This window comes from Erinaceus europaeus, chromosome 7 (assembly GCF_950295315.1).
Source record: "Erinaceus europaeus chromosome 7, mEriEur2.1, whole genome shotgun sequence".
In the NCBI taxonomy this organism is placed as follows: Eukaryota; Metazoa; Chordata; class Mammalia; order Eulipotyphla; family Erinaceidae; genus Erinaceus; species Erinaceus europaeus.
Window position 1 is genome coordinate 32267064 of NC_080168.1, and position 23224 is coordinate 32290287.

The 23224-nt window shown below is 42.4% G+C and overlaps 1 protein-coding gene and 3 non-coding genes across 5 annotated transcripts in view; all 4 read right to left on the reverse strand.

Annotated features, from left to right (window-relative positions):
- NOP58 (NOP58 ribonucleoprotein) overlaps positions 1-20975 on the reverse strand; it is a 28573-nt gene extending 7598 nt beyond the window's left edge. The window contains exons 1-8 of one of the 2 annotated variants that reach the window (XM_007520495.3): positions 20737-20975; positions 14326-14402; positions 11519-11571; positions 8746-8867; positions 8098-8234; positions 4350-4414; positions 3266-3400; positions 1154-1299 (exon numbers count right to left, since the gene is read on the reverse strand). In XM_007520495.3, the coding sequence (XP_007520557.1) occupies positions 1154-1299; positions 3266-3400; positions 4350-4414; positions 8098-8234; positions 8746-8867; positions 11519-11571; positions 14326-14402; positions 20737-20781 (780 nt within the window). In that variant the 5' untranslated portion in view covers positions 20782-20975. Of the gene's footprint in view, positions 1-1153; positions 1300-3265; positions 3401-4349; positions 4415-8097; positions 8235-8745; positions 8868-10994; positions 11114-11518; positions 11572-14325; positions 14405-20736 lie in introns of those variants that run through there. The other variant, XM_060194119.1, reaches the window with a different exon arrangement.
- On the reverse strand, positions 1016-1101 carry LOC132539712 (small nucleolar RNA SNORD11B). The gene has a single exon (XR_009551038.1). It is a non-coding gene; the product is annotated as a small nucleolar RNA SNORD11B (small nucleolar RNA).
- LOC132539706 (small nucleolar RNA SNORD70) lies at positions 11133-11218 on the reverse strand. Its single transcript, XR_009551032.1, has one exon. It is a non-coding gene; the product is annotated as a small nucleolar RNA SNORD70 (small nucleolar RNA).
- On the reverse strand, positions 12438-12525 carry LOC132539707 (small nucleolar RNA SNORD70). The gene has a single exon (XR_009551033.1). It is a non-coding gene; the product is annotated as a small nucleolar RNA SNORD70 (small nucleolar RNA).
- Positions 20976-23224: the final 2249 nt, after the last annotated feature.

Below are 23224 nucleotides of genomic sequence, written 5' to 3' on the forward strand. Positions count from 1 at the left end.
TTCCTCCCTATTTCCATATTTTAATTTTATTAGTGATTCAATATTGACTTACAAATTATAACAGCACTCTCAGGTTCAGTCTACACTGTTCCTACCACCAGAGTTCTTTAACCCATCCCCTCCACTGGAAGCTATAGTAGTTCTCCACAGTTGTAGACATGGATTAACTATTATCGCTACAACTATCTGTCTATATTTTTATATATTTACCTATGGTCCCATCTGTTCTTCCTTTCCAAGTCACACCTATATCTGTTACTACTTCCAAATGTCCTTTCTTTCATCCTCAATTTTCTATAAAAGGGGCTGCTATGAAGACTTAGTGCAAACACCTGCAGGGGAAAACCTCACAAGTGGTGAAGCAGAGCTGCAGGTGTTGGTCTCTTTCCCTTTCTATCTCCCCTCCCCTTCTCAATTTCTGTCTCTAATAATAAATGAGGACCTAGTGGTCCGGGAGGTGGTGCCATGGTAAAGCTTTGGACTCTCAAGCGTGAGGTCCCGAGTTCGAACCCCGGGAGCACAGGTGCCAGAGTGATGTCTGGTTCTTTCTCTCTCCTTCTCTTTCTCATAAATAAATAAAATGTTTAAATATATAAATAAATGAGGACCTAGTGGGGGTTGTATAGTTATGTGGAAAACTGAGAAATGTTATGCATGTACAAACTATTGTATTTACAGTCTATTTACTATCGACAGTAAAACATTAATCCCCCAATAAATAAATAAAAAATGAATGAAAATATATATTTATATATAAAAATATATAAAATATATAAAAAAGGCCTATAGGCTGGCTAGACATTTATGCTATTCTGTGATTATACAGGTGATGGGGGGGAACAATCACTACAGGTATAAAAATAAGCTGTTTTTCTGTCTTAAATGGGGGGAAATGTGGTGGCTGGTACTGAATGCTGGACAAGTCTCATACATGCAAAGCACACTCTCTACTACTGAGCCTTTAGTGAAACTAACTCATCGCATTATCTATTTTATCGTGTGATATTCTAAACAAAGATGGCATCAGATGAGGTAGTGACTGAACACCCTCATATTTACTTATCAGGTAAACAATAAGTTTAAAAATCATCATTGCCATCAGAAAACAACTGTACAGAGCAGGTATCAACTGCTATAGTTAGTTTCTGTCTACCTGAGTGCACAGATGCAGAATGTTGCAAATATCTTCCTCCGACACCTCCGTCCCCATAGAAATCTCTGCAGCTGCTTTCACTTCGGCTTCAACTTCCTCTGGCAGTATTTCAGCAAGTGTGGCTGAGGCATAATTCCTCCTGTCGCCTAAGGAAGATTTGCAGAAGAGTGGGAATCACTTTAAAAGAGGGGGAGACAGAGAAAGGGAAAGACAGATACCTGCAGACCTGCTTCACTGCATGTGAAGAGACTCCCCTGCAGGTGGGGAGCTGGGGGGCTCCAACAGGGATCTTTATGCCAGTCCTTGTACTTTGCGCCACATGTGCTTAACCCGCTGTGCTACCGCCCGACTCCTGAGGATCACTTAAAAAAGTTTTTTTTTTAATCTTTATTATTTGCTGGATAGAGATAGTCAGAATTTGAGGCAAGGGGGTAATAGAGAGGGAGAGAGACAGAGATACCTGCAGCCCTGCTTCACCACATATGAAGCTTTCCCCCTGTGGGTGAGGATCAGGGATTCAAACCTGGGTCCGTGCACACTGTAATGTGTGCTCTCACCAGGTGTACCACCACACGGCCCAAGAATCACTCTTCAATAAATTGTGCTACTGAACAGACAGTATGATCACTATGATTTTTGGTATTTACTATATATTATGGCACTCAACTAATCCTACAGCTACCACTATAATGGCAAATTAACCAAACAAAAAGTCATTTAAAGACAAATTTAACTTGAAGTATTTCCTGCGAGCCAGAGTCCACTAAACAGGGCACATGTGTGACACCTTAGTTCTAGTCCAGCAGATCCACGTGGCCGAGCCATAGTATCAAAGATTTCAGGTGCTGAGGTGTCCTTGACCCCTCTGAATTAAATAAATAATTCTATTTTAGAGGGAAAGAAAGCAAATTACACTCAGCTCTGGCTGATGGTGGTGCTGGGGATTGAACCTGAGAGCCTCTAGCATGAAGTCTTTTGTATAACCAGTGAGCTGTCTCCATTCTCTGCTCAAATTTAAAGAGGCAAGGAGTGGCGAAATCACTAGTGAGTCCTTGAGGCAAATATACCCCCCCAACCGCTCTATTGCACAGGTTATGAAAGGGGCTGGGTAGTAGCACATCTGGTTGAGTACACAGGATGTCAAGCCTAGGGCTTCAGCCCACATGGAACTCCACAAGAAGCAGTGCCGCATCTGTTTTTCTCCCTTTTTAAAAAATATTTATTTCCGGGAGTCGGGCTGTAGCGCAGCGGGTTAAGCGCAGGTGGCGCAAAGCACAAGGACCGGCATAAGGATCCCGGTTCAAACCCCGGCTCCCCACCTGCAGGGGAGTCGCTTCACAAGTGGTGAAGCAGGTCTGCAGGTGTCTATCTTCCTCTCCTCCTCTGTCTTCCCCTCCTCTCTCCATTTCTCTCTGTCCTATCCAACAACGACGACAATAATAACTACAACAATAAAACAAGGGCAACAAAAGGGAATAAATAAAATAAAATATTTTTTTAAAAATTAAAAAAAATTCCTTTTGTTGTCCTTGTTTGCTTTATTTTTGTTATTCCCTTTTGTTGCCCTTCTTGTTTTATGGTTGTAGTTATTACTGATGTCATCGTTGTTGAATAGGACAGAGAGAAATGGAGGGGGGGGAAGACAGAGAAGGAGAGAAAAAGATAGACACCTGCAGACCTGCTTCACTGCTTGTGAAGCGATGGCCCTGCAGGTGGGTAGCCAGGGGCTTGAACCGGGTATCCTTATGCCAGGTCCATGCGCTTTGTGCCACGTGCGCTTAAGTCACTGCGCTATCGCCCAACTCCCTGCAATGAAGTATTAAAAAGAAAGACAGAGAGTCCAACTTTAAACATGCCATATAAAAAGCCCTGGGGGAAAATTATTTTGATTCATCTTTTAGGATGCAAATACACTATTTTCAATTCTCGAAAGTTTTTTTTGGGGGGAGGGGAGTTTAGTGTAATGGTTATGCAAACATACTTTCATGCCTGGGGCTCCAAAAGTCCAAGGTTCAACCCCACAAACCAGTCAGAGCTGAACAGACTCTGGTAAAATAAGTAAAAATAGGATACAGTAGAGTATTTAACATTTTAAAGGATAACACTACTCACCAACTTTCTGTAAACACTTGCAGTATGTCAGATTATCTGAAATAATTTTTCCCAATTCAGGGAAATGCCAGCCGTACCATTCTCTACACCGCATGATGTAGTTGTTTAGTTCCTTATCTAAATCATCCAATAAAGCTGCAATGAACATGAAAACAGAAGCTTAACATACATAAAAGACCAACCCAATTGCTCTAAGGGCATACCCACAGAGGAATTGACACTATTACAATTATCCATTTCTTATTTCTTTCGTCTTAAACTGAAAACATGCACTAATACATCCTAAATCTGAGCCATATACCTCTAATTCCCTATTAAATGGCCTCATTTCTCTACCACTGTCTTTTTTTGAGATTTTTAATATTTATTTTCCCCTTTGTTGCCCTTGTTTTTTATTGTTGTTGTAGTTATTATTGTTGATGTCATCATTGTTGAATAGGACAGAGAGAAATGCAAAGGGATGGGGAAGACAGGGGGAGAGAAAGACCGACACCTGCAGACCTGCTTCACCACCTGTGAAGCGACTCCATGCAGGTGGGGAGTCAGGGGCTTGAACCAGGATCTTTATTTAGAGTGTTTAAGTGGAATGTTTAAGATTTAATATTAGTAGTACAGTGTTGGAAAGCTTTAGTGCTGTGGCGCCTCTCCTTCCCCGACTCAATCTAAAACAGTCAATCCAGGATAATGAAAACAAGGTAACAACACTCAACTATGGTTTTACTACTTTAATAGGCGAAAGTAATCAAGTTAATAGTGTGATTTTCATTGTCACCAACCATAAGATTCTTTCTTTTTAGTAAGTTTTTTCCCTTTATTTTTAACTGCTGGGGCTCGATGCTGGCACTACTAACCCAAGGCTCCTGCAGCCATTTTGCCCTCTTTTTTTCTTTTCATTAGACAGGGCCAAGAGAAATTGAGAGGGATGGGGAGGTAGAGCACTACCTCCCCAGTCCCAGTTTTTTCCTTTTCTGCATTTTACAACTTAATTCATCTTACTATCAAAAGTTATAGCTTCAACAGAATTATAAAGCATAAAGTTTCAATAAGGAAAAAACATGACAGACCACATTTGTACTACACTTACAAATTGCCTGAACAATCATTGTGTCGACTTTATCAGCACTGAATTTCAATCTGTAACGGGATAAGCTGGAGAAAAAGAGGAAAACAAATTACCAAGACTTGCTTAATGAGGAAAGCCATGAATAACAACCAGTGAAAACAAAAACCAAGGGGAAAAGAGTATAATGGTTATTCAAAGATTTTCATGCCTGAGGCTCTAAAGCCCCAGGCTCAAACCCCTAGTACCACCATAAACCAGTAAACAAAAACTGCTTTTTAAGAATGAATAACTTCGGGGTTTCTTAATGCTGCTATCGCTGACATTGTAGGCCTAATTTTATTTGTTGTTAGGACAGGATTATAATATTCTGTGCAATGTAGACTATATAGCAGTAATTCTAGCCTGTATTCATACCCACCATGTCCAGTCAAAAATGTCTCTAGACTCTGCCATATGTCCTTCAAGAAATAAATGATTGCAGGCAGGGGGAGATAACATAATGGTTATGCAAAGAAACTCTCATGCCTGCGGCTCTAAAGTCCCAGGTTCAACCCTCATCAGCAACATAAATCAAAGCTGAGCAGTGATCAGATTTAAAAAGGAGGGGGTGGGGGAGTCAGGCATTAGCGGGGTAAGAGCATGTGGCACAAGCGTTAATTGACTGGCTAAGGATCCTGGCTCTCCACCTGCAGGGGAGTCACTTCAAAGGCCATGAAGCAGGTCTGCAGTGTCTTTCTTCTCCCCCCCCCCCCCCCGTTTTCTCCTCCTCTCTCCATTTCTCTCTGTCCTATACAACAATGACAAAATCAATAACAATAATAACTACAACAATAAAACAAGGGCAACAAAAGGGAATAAATAAAATATTTTAAAAAAAGGAAAAAGGTGATTACCCTTGAATGAGAGAACCACTGTTACCCATAAAGCCAATTAGCCACAAGTTTAGATCTTGATGTAAATTTAACCACTGGTTCTCTATAGAAATGCTTGCTGGGTGGGGTAGGTAGCATAATGGTTATGCAAACAAACTACCATGACTAAGGCCCTGAATTTCAAGGTTCAATTCCCGTACAACCATAAGACAGAGCTAAACAGTGCTCTGGTTAAAAAAAAAAAAAAAGATTTCAGGCTCGGGGGAAAAAAAACTAGTATAGCCACAGGCCCTTTGGAATATAACTAAAATATACCTATTAGCTATCTACAAAACGAGGACCTGCTCCCCCCCAACTCTTCATCTGCACTATTCTAGCCTTTAGGTTCATGATCAGTCAACGATTTGTTTGTTAACTCTCTTTTCAGCCAGATGCTAGTAGTAGTATGATGCCTACCAGACTTCCCTGGACAGAAAACCCCACCAATATGTCCTGGAGCCCTGCCCCACTAGGGAAAGTGAGAGGCAGGCTGGGAGTATGGATCAACCTGTCAATGCCCATGTTCAGCAGGGAAGCAATTACAGAAGCCAGACCTTCCACCTTCTGTATCCCACAATGACCTTGATTAGTCCCAGAGGGTTAAAGAATAGGAAAGCTATCAAGGGAGGGGATGGGATACAGAGTTCTGGTGATGGGAGTTGTACTGCTCTTATCCTATGGTTTTCTCAGTGTTTCCTTTTTATAAATAAAACAACTTGCTATAGGGTTCTCCCTGACTGTAGATTTAGCTACTGGTTCTCTTTAGAAATGCTTGCTATAGTGGTCCAGGAGGTGGCGCAGTGATAAAGCTTTGGACTCTCAAGCATGTTCGATCCCTGGCAGCCAGAGTGATGTCTCGCTCTTTCTTTCTCTCCTCCTATCTTTCTCATAAATAAATAAAATCTTTTAAAAAAAAAAAAGAAAGAAAAGAATTGCTTCCTATGGAGCAGCAGCAGCTTTGTTTCTTTCCTCTCCTGGGTCAACTAGTAACACCAAAGGAGATCATCTGAGACTGCAACAAGACAGGACCAGAACGACTTCAGGAACACAACAAATCACCAGTGAGTGCAAATATGTGTGGCTCGTGGACAGAGAGGAGCCATGGGAGAGATTAAGTGACTGGTAACAGTCCGGCAGTTTACCACTTGAGACACCACCTCGTCTGTTTCACCAACAACAACAAAAAAGAGGACTCCCCTAAGACTCATGAATGCAACTGTGAGTCTCCATTGCTACTGCCCTCAGAAGCTGCAGTAGCAGGGGGGAGGCCCTGTGCTGACACCAGGGAACAGAGAACTAACCAGGAAACTCAGGAGAAGATCTATACCAATTCCAAGTGGATCAAGGACTTGGATGTTTTACCAGAAACTATCAGATGCTTAGAGAAAAATATTGGCAGAACTCTTTTCCACATAAATTTTAAAGACATCTTCAATGAAACAAATCCAATTACAAAGAAGACTGGGAGTCGGGCGGTAGTGCAGCGGGTTAAGCGCAGGTGGCGCAAAGCACAAGGACCGGCATAAGGATCCCGGTTCGAACCCCAACTCCCCACCTGCAGGGGAGTCGCTTCACAGGCGGTTGAAGCAGGTGTGCAGGTGTCTGTCTTTCTCTCCTGCTCTCTGTCTTCCCCTCCTCTCTGCATTTCTCTCTGTCCTATCCAACAATGACAACAATAATAACTACAACAATAAAACAAGGGCAACAAAAGGGAATAAATAAATAAAATAAATAAAAAAAGAAGACTAAGGCAAGTATAAACCTATTGGACTACTTCTACTATCAAATTAAAAAGCTTCTGCACAGCAAAAGAAACCACTACCCAAACAAAGAGACCCCTCACAGAATGGGAGATGTCATACATCAAATAAGAGTTTAATCACCAAAATATATGAGTTTGCCAAACTCAAGAACAAGAAAACAAATGACCCCATCCAAAAATGGGGAGGACATGGACAGAATATTCTCCAGAGACGAGATCCGAAAGGCCAAGAAACACATGAAAAAATGCTCGAAGTCTTTGTCAGAAAAATGCAAATAAAGAGATACAGTGAGATACTACTTCACTCCTGTGAGAATGTCATACATCAGAAAAGGTAGCAGCAGCAAATGCTGGAGAGGTTTTGGGGTCAAAGGAGCCCTCCTGCACTGCTGGTGGGAAAATAAATAGGTCCAACCCCTGTGGAGAACAGTCTGAAAAACTCTCAGAAGGCTAGAAATGGACCTACCCTATGACCCTGCAATTCCTCTCCTGGGGATAGATCCTAAGGAACTCAACACACCCATCCAAAATGATCGTGTACACATATGATTTTAGCAGCACAATTTGTAATAGCCAAAACCTGGAAGCAACCCAGGTGTCCAACAACAGATGAGTGGCTGAGCAAGTTGTGGTATATATACACAATGGAATACTACTCAGCTATAAAAAATGGTGACTTCACCGTTTTCAGCCGATCTTGGATGGGCCTTGAAAAATTCATGTTAAGTGAAATAAGTCAGAAACAGAAGGATGAATATGGGATGATCTCACTCTAAGGCAGAAGTTGAAAAACAAGATCAGAAAAGAAAACACAAGTAGAACCTGAACTGGAATTGGCGTATTACACCAAAGTAAAAAACTCTGGGGTGGGTAGAGGGGAGAATACAGGTCCAAAGAGGACTGACAAAGGACATAGTAGGAAATATTATTATACATGTACAAACTATTATATTTGTTGTTGAATATAAAACATTAATTCCCCGACTGGACTCTCAAGCAGGAGGTCTTAAGTTCTATCCCAGGAAACACATGTAACAGAGTGATATTTGGCTCTTTCTCTCCTCTATCATTCTCATTAATGAATAATAAGTCTCACCTGTGTGCCAATCCAAGACACATAGCAGCCATTTCTCGTGGCTCTACCCCAGGGATCAATCCATCCATCTGTGAACGAATCCCTCTCATAAGTTCACTTACGACAGGACTGTGGATACAACTGAGATTCAGCTTTTCCTATAAGAACAAGAACATATGTATTAAAGAACATTTTCTTTTCTCAAGGAAAATCACACAAATATCAAATAGCATTATCTGCTAGTATTAGGAATGATCCATTTAGGCAGACCTACTTCCTGCCCACCCTTCTCTGAGGATGTAGTTCACCCTCTGCTCTGCCTGCAGTGTTCCTCTCATCCTCAGTCAATCCCATACTCTAACTGAAGCATTTATCTTTTTCCTTATTCTATATTAAATGTATCTTCTACTAAATACACACACACACGTCCAAGAGCAACTTAAATTTCAACTCCCACCAACACACATGCATGCTAGGGCTGAGCAATGCTCTGGTAAAGAAAGGAAATAGAACTTTAGGGCCTGGTAGATAGTTCAGTCTGTCGGATCACCAATTTGCATGCCTGAGGCCCCAGACAAAAACAGATCTTTAGCATCACCTTATGTGAGAGTTAAGTAGTGCTCATTTTGTCTCATTCAACAAAAATCAAACCAACCATCATAGCTTTACCTTTATAACGCCTCCTAGTTTAGCATCAGCTACAGCCAAGGGTTCGTGAGCTTCTTTTACAATTTTCTTCAGAACTTTTTTCAGCTGTTTGTTGATTTTGCCTTCCATCAGAGCTGTGAATGCTTTTTAAGGAGAGAAACAAAGGCATTAATCCTCAAGTTTTTAACTGTTAGGACTTAAGATCTTATTAAAAAAAAGAAAATGCAGTGGCACACTTGACCCCAGGCACTAATGCAGATCAGTGCTCTGATCAACGAATAAAACATGAAACGCTCAAGCTCAAAAGTGTTTTACAAAATGGTCTGGCAGGTGGCACAGTGTATTGGACTCTCAAATGTGAGGTCCTGAGTTCAATCCCTGGCAGCACATGTACCAGAGTGATGTCTAGTTCTTTCTCTCTTTCTATCCCTCTCACTGATACCAGTTTTTCTTCTCCCTTTGTTACATCAATCTCCCCTTGAACTTAAGAGCTAGATTCATGCATTGTCCTGAGTGATGACAGACTCGCTCTATGTTATCATTACTGGCTGGATGTTCTGATTGTGATATACTCTCAAATCCAGTCTACAAGAAATGTATTGGCTGGGGAGAAAGCATGCATGGTACTTTTGCAGAAGACTTCCATGTCTGAGCTTCAAGATTCAAAGCCCCAGGTTCAAAATACAGTCTCCAGCTTTGGGGGAGTATCTCCCAGACCCAGACAGGATGCTTCAGGTGAAGCAGGTCTGTAGGTGTTTTTCTCCCTCCCCCACCACTCGGTTTCTCTTTCATATATACAATGAAGTCCCTGTTGCAGTCTTATGTGTGACTAGACATCTTCTTTGCTAATCCAGGGTCCATATGTCAAGTCTCTTCTCATAAACCTCATGGGACGGTAAACTTAAAAATGAAGGCACCTTATTCAAAGTAAGGGTAGCTTTCACAAGCAGTTCACAAGCAGAAGCTTCATGAAAGCAGAAGTGGTACTGTGATGTGTCCTCTCCATCTCTAACAGCAAGAACTTCACTTGCATTTGTGAGGAAGCTGGCTGTTTTTTTTTTGGTAACAGAAAACCGCACAGCTCTGGCTTACGGGGCACTTAAACTAGGATCCTGGAGCCTCAGGCATACCCACATATGCTATCTCCCATGGTTGGATCTTCTATTTAATCATTGCCCAAATACTCCATACAAATTGGTCTGCGTATAGTCTGTGTATCCTTGCCAGACTCAGGGTATAACTAATAACAAAGTTTGTGGTGTTTTATGGTTTTACGAGGTACTTCCATAGGTACTTCTATGTGACATATATGTAAGAGAGACACAAAAAAAGACCAAAGCCAAGAGTAATGCTCCATCCTGTAGTGCAAGGATAGAGCTCAAGAGTCTGCCCCCTGGTTTCCCACTCACAAGATGTGTCCTATCCACTGAACAACCCCGCTGACCACTGACTAATGTGGTGATAAAGAAGTCTTTTTCTTTTGACAGACCACTATTCAGCTCTAGCGTGCAGGGGGATTGAACCTGGGACCTTGGAGCCATAGGCATGAGTCTCTGCATAATTACTGTGCTCTCCACCCCTGCCCTTGACGAAGCAGTCTTAAAATTATTTATATTACTGTTGAATTCTTGTCTAACTTCCTGTCACCTATTTCTGTATGGTCCTTTATTTTCTAGTTATGCCACTAAATAGTGGGTTGACTGTAACACTCAAATTTCAATGCCTTTAAATGGTTCTGTAAGTACCTATTTCAGGGGGTCAGGAGGTATTGTACTTGGTTAAACGCATACATTACAGTGCCAGGTTCAAGCCTCTGGTCCCAACCTGCAGGGGGAAAGCTTCGAGAGGGGTGAAGCAGGAGTGCAACTGTTTCTGTCTCTTTCCCTGTCTACCCCTCACTTCTCAATTTGTCTCTACCCAATAATGAATTTAAAATATATATTAGATCTCTATATTGTCCTTAACAGAAACCAAAGACAGTAATAAAGAACTACTGAAGCTAAGCCCAGTAAGACTATTTGCATGTCCTCCCATCAAGAGGACTTGTTTAAAGATGAGTAGCTCGTCTAAATGTTTATCCCTTTAACTGCAACTCTACAGTTAATGTATTTAGAACAAGCACAGACTCTACTGGTTTTTCTGAGATGTGAGTAGCATGGTGCTTTTTCAAACTACAAACGCACAGCATTATAACTGCCTTCTTATTCCAACTGTGAATCCTGACTTGACTCTTGGATTAACTATCAGGACTATGTACTTGACCACATTACCTTGGTGGTTTGTAGTACAGCTTTTACTGAACTGTGCTTCAGCATTATGCTGCTGGTTTCCAGAGGGAGAGCAACTTAACCACTTCTCACCTTTCATCCCATGGCGAGAAAAACCAGCCCTACGGTGAAGAAAGCTAACTCAATGTTGTCTCAGTGGTAGTGACGAATTTGAGTTAGATCACTTAAATTCAGTTCCGGATGAATGCATCATTGACAACATTGGTTAAGGTTAACTCAGACAACTGAACCAAGCAATTTCTTAAATTTTATTTATTTTATTTTTGAGAGAGATGCAGAGGAAGAGGGGGAGGGGGAAGAGAGAGAGAGGGAGACACACACCAGAGCACTGCTCAGCTCTGGCTTATGGTGGTGCGGGGGATTGAACCTGGGACTTTGGAGCCTCAGGCATGAAAGTCTGTTTGTTTAACCATTATGCTATCTCCCCCGCCCACAATTAAAAAAAATAAAAATAAGGACAATAAATTTCCAGATTGAAAAAACAAATAGCCAGCTTTTGACTTTACCTGCCAATGCTTCTGCTGTATCCTGGAATTTCTCAAAATGTTTTAGTTTTACTCTAGAATCAAAAACAAAAGTTGTTATGAGAAGATACTGATTCTGCAAGTCACATATGTAGGAAGCTTTCGTTATATGGGACTAGGCCTCAAAGTCAGATTTTCTCCCCCATCTCTATATTCCTGCCTTCTCTTCCTTTGAGCTAGTGAGTGGTGATTAGAGAAGGGTAAAACAGTGAAAAGATTTCCTACTGCAGCTAGCCCAATCTGGAGGCAGGCTTGGTGCTATGGTCTTTCCCTTTTATAAAAAAAACATTCTATATGGGAGTCATCCGGTAGCGCAGCGGGTTAAGCACACGAGGCGCAAAGGGCCAAGGACCGGCTTAAGGATGGCAGTTCGAGCCCCCAGCTCCCCACCTGCAGGGGAGTAGCTTCACAGGCTCTGTCCCCACCTTCCCCTCCTCTCTCTCTCCATTTCTCTCTGTCCTATCCAACAATAACAACATCAATAATAACTGCAACAAAACAACAAGGGCAACAAAAGGGAATAAATAAAAAAAATTTTATATATATATTTATTTTTCCTTTTGTTGCCCTTGTTTTTTTACTGTTGTTGTAATTACTGATGTCGTCATTGTTAGATAGGACAGAGAGAAATGGAGAGGAGGGGAAGACAAAGACACCTACAGACCTGCTTCACCGCCTGTGAAGTGACTCCCCTACAGGTGGAGAGCTAGGGCTCAAACCAGGAACCTCACGCTAGTACTTGCGCTTCGTGCCATGTGTGCTTAATGGGTTGCACTACCACCTGACTCCCCTTTCTCTGCTTTCTGCAGGAGGAAAAAAAGGAGTTTGCTGCCAAGTGTGATTCTTTTTACCCTTATCTGACCTCCCTCCCCATATACTGAAGTGCAGAATAATCATTGAATACATTGCTGTCTCAGTGGTAGTGACGAATATATGTCAGATCACTTAAGATTCAGTTCCAACATGACTACATCATTGACAACAACGATTCAGACTAAATCAAGCCAGTCTATTGTGTCTAAAAACAGTGCTACTTTAAGATTCTCTTACCTGGTCAAAAAACAATTGGTTGGTCCCACTAATACACTTAATAATGTAATGGGAAAATTAATTTCATCCTACTCTGCCTCACCACAATCCCTTTACCAACTTACACATCATTGGTTCATTTCTCTTTATTAAAAAAAATCTTTTTTTCCCCCAGACCATTGCTCAGCTCTGGTTTATAGTGGTGTGGGGGATTTAATCTGGGACCTTGGAGCCTCAGGCTCTACATAACCATTATGCTATTTACCCCCACCCTTATTTATTTATTTAAAATATTCATTTCATTTATCCCCTTTTGTTGCCCTTGTTTTATTGTTGTTGTTGGATAGGACAGAGAGAAATGGAGAGAGGAGGGGAAGACAGAGAGGGGAAGAGAAAGACAGACAACTGCAGACCTGCTTTACCGCTTGTTAAGCAACTCCCCTGCAGGTAGGGAGCCAGGGCTTGAACCAGGATCCTTATGCTGGTCCTTGTGCTTTGCGCCACCTGCGCTTAACCTACTGTGCTACAACCTGACTCCCACCCTTAAATTATTTTTATTGGATAGAGCACGCCAGGGACTGGTCAGTGGTACACCTGATTAAGCACATGTTATAAAGCACTAGGGCCATGGCTTGGTCCCCACCTGCAGAGGGAAAGTTTTTTGATTGGTGAAGCATGTTTGCGGGTGTCTCTCTCCCTATCCCCCTCTCTTCCCTCTTGATTTTTAGCAGTCTCTATCCAATAAATAAATTTAAAAAAATATAAATTTAGAGGTGTGGTAGATAGCATAACGGTTATGCAAACAGGCTCTCATGCCTAAGGCTCTAAAGCCCCAGGTTCAATCCCCCGCACCACCATAAGCCAGAACTGAACGGTGCTCTGGTTATAAAATTTAAAAAAAAAATTTAGGGAGTCGGGTGGTAGTGCAGAGGGTTAAGTGCACGTGGCGCAAAGCATAAAGATCCAGATTCAAGCCCCTGGCTCCCCACCTGCAGGGGAGTCGCTTCACAGGTGAAGCAGGTCTGCAGGTGGTTTTCTCTCCCATCTATCTGTCTTTCCCTCCTCTCTTCATTTCTCTGTGTCCTACCCAACAATGACTACATCAATAACAACAATAACTACAACAATAAAAAACAAGGGCAGCAAAAGGAAAACTAAATAAATAAAAATTGGGGAAAAAGAAGATAATTTAAAAAACTAGGAAAAAAAAAGACAGAAATCAAGCGGGTAAAAGGGTGGTAAGAGAAGGAGACACCAGGGGCCAGGTGGTGGCACAACTAGTTAAGTGCACACACTACAGTGCCCAAGGACCACTGGCAGGGGGAGGATTCACCACTCAGGTGGGGATCCTTATGCCGTTGCACTATGTGCACTCAACCCACTGCACTACCACCCACCCTCCTCAAGTATTATTTTCTAACCAGCACGGCTCACTTCTGGCTTATGGTGGGTACAGGGGACTGAACCTGGGACTTTGGAGCCTCAGGCACAAGTCTCTTTTCATAACCTTTATGCTATCAACCCCGCTGTCCAAAAATTTTTTTAAATAGTAGTATTTTTTGGGGGGGAAGAGTTACTGTCCACTCTAGTTTACTACAAATTGGCTGAAATACTGAAATCTAATAATCAAGCCTATAGCAATATTATTCCTAAAATACACGTCAAAACAAGCACCTGTGGATATATAACACATGGGGGGGGGGGAGGACCACAACCCAAACCCAGTCGCCCCAATAAAGCCTAGAGTCAGGATGACTTACATTTTGTTTGCTTTCTCTGGAGTTTCAAACTCTTTCCATAAACTATCAACCTCTTGAAGTTTCTTTTCATTCAGAACCTGTAATGAATATTTAAATAATTCTTTAAATCGTGCGTATCAACAAGACAGACTCAAAGTGAAAGGATGGAAAACTACAAGCCAATGGACCACACACAAAAAAAGTAACAGCTAGCTATTCAGTACAAGACAGACCTTAAAACAGTAAAAAAAAAGAAAAAGAAAAAAAAAAATGGACTGGAGCTGGTGTGTTGCACCAAAGTAAAGGACTCTGGGGTAGGGGGTGTTCAGGTCCTGGAGCATGATGGTAGAGGAGGACCTACAGGGGATTTAATTGCTATGTAGAAAACTGGGAAATGTGAACGGGTAGATGGCATAATGATTATGCAAAGACACTTATTCCTGAGGCTCCAAAGTCTCAGGTTCAAGGTGAATTCACCTTCTTACCCCATCTTGGGGCTAGAGTTCAAAGAAATCATGTTAAGTGAGAAAGAAACAGAAGGATGAATATGGGATTATCTCTCTCATAGACAGAAGTTGAAAAACAAGATCAGAAGAGAAAATACTTAGCAGAACTTGGACTGGAGTTGGTGTACTGCACCAAAGTAAAAGACTCTGGGGTGGGGTGGGTGGAGGGTTCAGGTCCTGGAACAGGATGGCAGAGGAGGATCCAGTGGGGTTTGAATTGTTATGTGGAAATGTTTTGCATGTATAAACTATTTATTTTACTGTTGACTGTACAACGAAAAGGGGGGTAGGGGGTGGTGCCGCACCTGATTGAGCACACCTGTTACAATGCACAAGGGCCCAGGTTCAAGACCGCAGTCCCTACCTGCAGAGGAAAGCTTCACAAGTGGTGAAGCAGTGCTGCAGGTTGTCTATCAACCCCCCTCCTCTCAATTTCTGACTGCCTTTATCAAATAAAGATAATTAAAACATTTTAAAAAGGTAGAATTAATTTCTTCCTCAATTACCAATTTCCTTTTAAAATATTTATTTACTTCCTTTTTGTTGCCCTTGTTTTTACTGTTGTTGTCATCATTGGATAGGAAAGAGAGAAATGGAGAGAGGAGGGGAAGACAGAGAGGGAGAGAGACACCTGCAGACCTGTTTCACCACCTGTGAAGCGACTCCCCTGCAGGTAAGGAGCGGGGGCTTGAACCAGGATCCTTATGCCAGTCCTTGCACTTTGCGCCACCTGCGCTTAACCTGCTGTGCTACCACCGGACTCCCAATTACAATTTTTTTTTCAGAACACATTTTGTGAAATAGCCCGTTTAGTACTGGGAATGAATTCAGATCTTGGGTCTTTACTGAAAACCTTACTTATTATTTGCCCCCAGGGTTGTTGCTGGGGCTCTGTGCTTGCACTGAGTCCACTGTTCCTGGTGGCCATGGAGGCCATCTCCCCCACCAATGCTGTTCCGGTTGGATAGGACAGAGAGAAGAGGAGAGGATGGGAAGAGAAAATACCTGCAGACCTGCTTCAAGGCTTGTGATGTGCTCAGCAGGTGGAGGAGTAGGGGGCTTGAACCTTATACCTGTCCTTGCGCTTCACACTATGCGTGCTTAACCTGGTGCACTACCTGAAAACTTTAAGCCTCAGGCAAGTCTTTTGAATGCCATTATGCATCTCCCCTGAGGCAGGAAGCTTTGTTTTCAGAGTCCTACACCACTTTCCATAAAGAATGTTCATAGTGGTCTGGGAGGTGGTGCAGTGGATAAAGCATTGGACTCTCAAGCATGAGGTCCTGAGTTCAATCCCCGGCAGCACATGTACCAGAGTGATGTCTGGTTCTTTCTCTCACCTATGTTTCTCATTAATAAATTAAATCTAAAAAAAAAAAAAAAAAAACCAAACAACAACAACAAAAAAACTGAAGATCTTAAAATCCAATCACTCCATCAGATTTCATGTGTGGAGACCTTAACTCATTAAAAAAAAATTTTATTTATTTATTCCCTTTTGTTGCCCTTGCTGTTTTATTGTTGCAGTGATTACTGATGTCACTGTTGTTGAATAGGACAGAGAGAAGAATGCAACTAACCTTACTCTTGAGACACAGCTCATGCAAACAAAACTTATCTTTTTCATAGTTAAAAATCAAATATATTTGAAGATAACACCTGGGTAGTAAAACAGGCATTATGTAAGGCATACTATTAGCATTCCTAAAGTATAACAAGGACAGAAACAAGTATAATGAAATTACACCAATTCATGCTCACTTAGTCAGGCTACACCATTAATAGAACAATGAACAAAATATAATCAGATCATTTCCACTTTGTTGTACATTTGCTTTAAACTTTAATAAGATACATACAAAACCTTGTATACAACATCCATTTCTAGTCCTTTTGCTTACAGTCAACAATATTTATACACCTTTCCCATATTTGGGAGCTACTCTCTTCCCTGGTCCAGCTTTCTGGTCCTTTTTAAAGCCATGACATCACCTTCCCAGACAATAACTTGGATCTACCTGCATATCAGATGTCAGGCCCTGGGGAAAAAAAATAAAAACTAGTATAGTCATGGGGTCTTTAGAATATAACTAAATAGGACTACTATCTATAAAATGGAGACCCCCCCCAACTCTTCATCTGCACTATTCCAGCCTTTAGTTTCATGATTTAGTCAACAATTTGTTTGGCTTTATATGTTAACTCTCTTTTCAACCACCAGGTTCCAGATGCTAGCATGATGTCGACCGGACCTTCCTGGACAGACAACCCCAACAATGTGTCCCGGAGATCTGCTTCCTCAGAGTCCTTCCCCACTAGGGAAAGAGAAAGACAGGTCGATCAATACTGGGAGTATTGATCGACCTGTCAATGCCCATGTTCAGTGGGGAAGCAATTACAGAATGACCTTCCATCTTCTGCATCCCACAATGAACCTAGGTCCATACTCCCAGAGGGATAAAGAATAGGAAAGCTATCAGGGGGGGATGGGATATAGAGATCTGGTGGTGGGGACTGTGGAGTTGTACCCCTCTTATCCTATGGGTTTTTTTCAGTGTTTTCTTTTTATAAATAAAATTTTAAAAAATTAAAATAGCCGGGAGTCGGGTAGTAGTGCAGTGGGTTAAGCGCAGGTGGCACAAAGCACAAGGACTGGTGTAAGGATCCTGGTTGGAGCCCCCGGCTCCCCACCTGCACAGGAGTAGCTTCACAGGCGGTGAAGCAGGTCTACAGGTGTCTCTTTCTCTCCCCGTCTTCCCCTCCTCTCTTCATTTCTTTTTGTCCTGTCCAACAATGACGGCATCAATAACAACAACGATAACTACAATAAAACAGGGTAACAAATTTTTTAAAAAATTAAAAAGCCACAAAAAAAGTCCTTTTGCAGGAGTTGGGCGGTAGCGCAGCAGGTTAAGTGCATGTGGCGGGAAGCGCAAAGACGGGCATAAGGATCCCGGTTCGAGCCCCCAACCTGCCCCCAACCTGCGGGGGAGTCGCTTCACAGGTGGTGAAGCAGGTCTGCAGGGGTCTTTCTCTCGCCCTCCCCTCTCCATTTATGTCCTATTCAACGACGACAACATCAACAATAACTACAACAATAAAACAAGGACAACAAAAGGGAATAAATAAATATAAAAAAAGTCATTTTGCATTGAGCTTTTCCCGTCTCCAAAAGACAAAGAGATCCGGGAGTTGGGCGGTAGCGCAGTAGGTTAAGCGCAAGGACCAGGCACAAGATCCCGGTTCGAACCCCAGAATCACATCTGCAGGGGAGTCGCTTCACAGGCAGTGAAGGAGGTCTGCAGGTGTCTGTCTTTCTCTCCCCTGCCTTCTTTCTCCATTTCTCTCTGTCCTATTCAACAACGACGACATCAATAATAATAAAAAGCGCACCAAAAGGGAATAAATATTTAAAAAAAGATCCATTTACTTTTTTAAAATTTTATTTATTGACTGATGAGAAATAGGAGAGAAAGAGCCAGACATCACTGTGGTACATGTGCTGCTGGGGATTGAACTCAGGACCTCATGCTTTAAAGTTCATTGATTTACTGCGCCACCTCCCGGACCAACAGATCCATTCATTTATTTTTACGGTAAGCTCTGGGTTATGGTGGTGTGGGAGGTTGAACCTGGGACCTCAGGGCCTCAGGCATTAATTTGTTTGCATAACCAGTATGCTATTTTATTACATGAATTTCAAGTTAGAAATGGTGGGTCAAGTGTTGGGATTAGGTTGGAATAATTCCCATTTCTTTTTATTTATTTATTTATATTTATTTTATTTATTCCCTTTTGTTGCCCTTGTTGTTTTATTGTTGTAATTATTATTGTTGTTGTCATTGTTGGATAGGACAGAGAGAAATGGAGAGAGGAGGGGAAGACAGAGAGGAGGAGAGAAAGATAGACACCTGCAGACCTGCTTCACCGCCTGTGAAGCAACTCCACTGCAGGTGGGGAGCCGAGGTTCGAACTGGGATCCTTATGCCGGTCCTTGTGCTTTGCGCCACCTGCGCTTATAATTCCCATTTCTAAGATTAAGTCTGGGACGAGTAAAATTTAAGGAATATCGTTTGAAATTGTGTAATATTCTAGAATGATGCAGTTCTTTTACATAGTCACTACATTAATACATAATCTTGAAAGTGAGAAGTAATTTTAAAAGGTGCTTATAACTCGATAAATCACTGTATGAACGTGTATGAGTCACAATATAAAATGCATTCTTGGGGGTGGAAGGTAGATAGCATAATGGTTATGCAAACAGACTCTCATGCCTGAGGCTCCAAAGTCCCCGCACCACCATAAGCCAGAGCTGAACAGTGCTCTGGTTAAAAGAAAAAGAAAAAAAAAAAAAAAACATTCTCGGGGAGAATGCATGTCCAAGAAGGATGACAGAGGACCTAGTGGGGGTTATATGGGAAACTGGGGAATGTTATGCATGTACAAACTATCGTATTTACTGTTGAATATGAAACATTAATTCCCCAATAAAGAAAATTTTAAAATAATACATTCTCTTGTGGCCTGGCATGTGGTGCAGTGGATAAAAATCACTGGATCCTCAACCATAAAGTCTTGAGTTCAATCACAGGCAGCACACGTACCAGAGTGAAGCCTGGTTCTATCTTTCTCATGAATAAATTCTTAAAAAAAAAAAAAATGCATCGTCTAGTGTGAATTGAGGTTTTTGTTTTTTTTTTAAAGGCTCCAGCAACCAGGGAAATAGTTGAAATGATAGGGCATAGGACCTGCATGTCTGAAGTTCTTAGTTTGATTCCTGGTACAGGAGAGTAAGCTGTGGAGTGTTGCTTTTACTTCCCTGTGTCATGTAAAAACTTCCTCATATATATAAGATGAATATTTTCATGCCTGATGCTCCAAAGTTGCAGGTTCAATCCCCAGCAACACCATAAGCCACAGCTGAACAATGCTCTGGTCTCTCCCCTCTTTCTCATTAAAAATAAATAAAAAATGCGATTAGTCCCAATTATTTATAAATTAATATTGTAAGTATTTGGCGGTATCTGCAGAACTTGTGACATTTTTAGAGGTACTAACACCCTTAAGATTGTTAATAATTCAGTCACAGACAATTCTAATTGGACTAAAAATAAGCAAATTCAATTTTCATACTTTATTGCTTGACTGGATTTCTTAAAAACAAATATTTAATGTAACAAGGGTTCAAATGTCAAGAGAAACTTGGAAGAAACAAGTGAGAAGTCCGGCAACAGTTACAGGTAACAACCTGCCTCTCTTCACTATCATTTATTAAAAATAGGGGGTTGGGGGCTGCGGAGACCGTATAACGCTTATGCAAAAAGGCTTCATGCCGGAGGCACGTAGCGTCTCGTGTTCAATCCCCAGCACCACCATACGCCAGAGCTGAGCAGTGCTCTGGCGGCTCTCTCTGTACCTCTCAATAAACATTTAAAATTCACACTGATTTCTTCAGCTAATTCCATCAACGATGTCTTCGAAACTGCGCCGTGTGTTCCCCTCCATTTCGGCTTTAATCCAAATTATCTTACTGGGGGGGAGGGGCCTGGACACGTACAAACGTGTTTCCTTGCTTGCTTCCTTTAAGATAGATTTGAACTTGTCACTTCTCAACTTAAATTTTTTTCCGGTACTTCTTCAGAAGACTCAGAATTAAAACTCGAGCTGCAAGCTCGTCCAGAGCCGCTGCTCCCCTGCACCTTGACTCTCCCCAGTGCAGGCGCCCGCGCCCCAGACAGCGGCACCACGTGTTCACCAACCGAGAACAGGCCGCAAGCCTCCGTCCTCCACCTCCTCCTCCAGGAGCAAGGGGCTGAAAAGGCACCCAGGCACCCGGAGCAGCGCGGCCCGTCCTCAGGTCCTTCTCCCTTCCCGGCTGCCCAACACCTAACTTCTCCCTCCAATGTCTCCATCTCCCACTTACCTTAAAGATGGCGTAGCCCACCGAAGTTTCAAACAGCACCAACATGGTGAGGCCGGATCCGGGCGCCGCGCGGCCGTTGGGGAGCTCCTCTACCACCGGGAAAAGCCCAAGTGTGCGGCCCCCAAAGGCCGGCACCGCCGGGGCCGACGGAGCGCACGCTTTCCGCAAAGCACCAGAGCACGTTGACCGAACGTTGCACGCGCGCCGAACAGAAGCTTCTTTCTCCGAGGACTCTGGGATGTGACGTCACTTCCGACAGCCGCGGTGCCGCAGAATCGGCCGTCATTTCCGGGATATTCCCGCCACGGGAGGGAGTCTGCAGAAAGTATCGCGTGATTTCCGAAGGTCCTTGACAGAACACCGCTTGTTATATTGAACTGTCATATGTTTTACCTATAGAAAAATTGGAGCAGCTGGAATTTGAGAAATACCGGCCGCTAGACACCTCCCAGGGAGGGCACAGCATCTGAGCACTCCTGACCTTCCGCTTTGTGAACAGACTGAATTTTTTTATTCTTTTTTAAAAAAATATTTATTTTCCCTTTTGTTGCCCTTGTTTTTCATTGTTGTTGTGGTTATTATTGTTGTTATTGATGTCGTTGTTGTTGGATAGGACAAAGAGAAATAGAGAGAGGAAGGAAAAACGGAGAGGGGGAGAGAAAGACACCTGCAGACATGCTTCACCGCCTGTGAAGCGACTGTCCTGCAGGTGGGGAGCCGGGACTCGAACCGGGATCCTTACGCTCTTCCTTGCGCTTTGCGCCACCTGCACTTAACCCGCTGTGCTACCACCTGACTTCCTTATTTTTTTAATAATATTTATTTATTTATTCCCTTTTGTTGCCCTTGTCATTTTTAAAATTTTTTTTATTTATTTTAGTGAGAAAGAGTAGATATAGAGGGAAAGATACCAAGAGAGAGAGAAAGACCAGAACACTGCTCAGTTCTGGCTTATGGTGGTGCAGGAGATTGAACTTGGGACCTCAGAGCCTCAGGCTTGAAAGGCTTTTGCATAACCATTATGCTATCTCCCCAGCCCACCCTTGTTGTTTTATTGTTGTGATTATTATTGTTGTCGTCGTTGTTGGATAGGACAGAGAGAAATGGAGAGAGGAGGGGAAGACAGAGAAGGGGAGAGAAAGATAGACACCTGCAGACCTGCTTCACCACCTGTGAAGCAATCCCCCCTGCAGGTGGGGAGCCAGGGGCTCGAACCGGTATCCTTACGCCCATCCTTGTGCTTTGCGCCACCTGCGCTTAACCCGCTGCACTACCGCCCAACTGCCTTTTTTTTTATGAGTTTTATTTTATTTTTTTAATTTCTTTATTGGGGGATTAGTGGTTTACACTTGACAGTAAAATACAATAGTTGGTACATGCATAACATTTTCACATAACAATACAACCTCTACTAGGTCCTCCTCTGCCATCATGTTCCAGGGCTGCAGAGTCTTTTACTATGGTGCAATACACCAACTCCAGTCCATGTTCTGCTCTGTGTTTTCCCTTTTGATTTTGTTTTCCAGCTTCTGCCTGTGAGTGAGATCATCCCATTGTCATCCTTCTGTTTCTGGCTGATCTCACTTCACATGATTCCTTCAAGCTCCACCCAAGATGGGGTGAAGAAGGTGAAACCACCATTTTTAATAGCTGAGTAGTATTCCATTGTGTATATAGACCACAACTTGCTCAGCCACTCATCTGTTGTTGGACACCTGGGTTGCTTCCAGGTTTTGGATATTAAAGCCAGACTGAATTTTAGTAGAGATGCCTTTCAAATATATGTAGGTCTCTTCAATTTTTGCTGCAATGGCTCTGGGGTATGAATGTACAATTTACGGCCTTGTTGTGGGGTAATTAGCTTATCTAGGACTTTCATTCTTGGGAACAGGTTTAAATATGTCAGCTCTGGGCCAACAAGATAGCTCCCCTTGGTGAGTGTGCTGTGTTTGCCCTGGAAGTTATCCAGGTTCAAGCTTGGCCTCCACACAGAGGGGAGCTTTGGTGCTGCGGTATCTTTCTATCCCTGCCTCCATTTTTCTATGTTTCTTTGTTTTTCACTTATTTATTTATTTTTGTCAGAGCACTGTTCAGCTCTGCTGGCGACTGAACCTGGATCCTTCAAGCCTCAAGCATAAAAGTCTTTTGCTATTATGCTATCTCCCAAGCCCAAAGGAAATTCTTTTTTTTTTTTTAAAGATTTTATTTATTAATGAGAAAGATAGGAGAGAGAAAAAGAACCTGACATCACTCTGGTATATGTGCTGCTGGGGATTGAACTCAGGACCTCATGCTTGAGAGTCTAGTGCCTTAGCCACTGTGCCACCTCCCAAACCACCAAAGGAAGTTTTTTTAATTAATTTATTTCCCTTTTGTTGCCCTTGTTGTTTTTTATTATTGTTGTAGTTATTATTGTTGTTGTTATTGATGTCGTCATTGTTAGATAGGACAGAGAGAAATGGAGAGAGGAAGGGAAGACAGGGGGGAG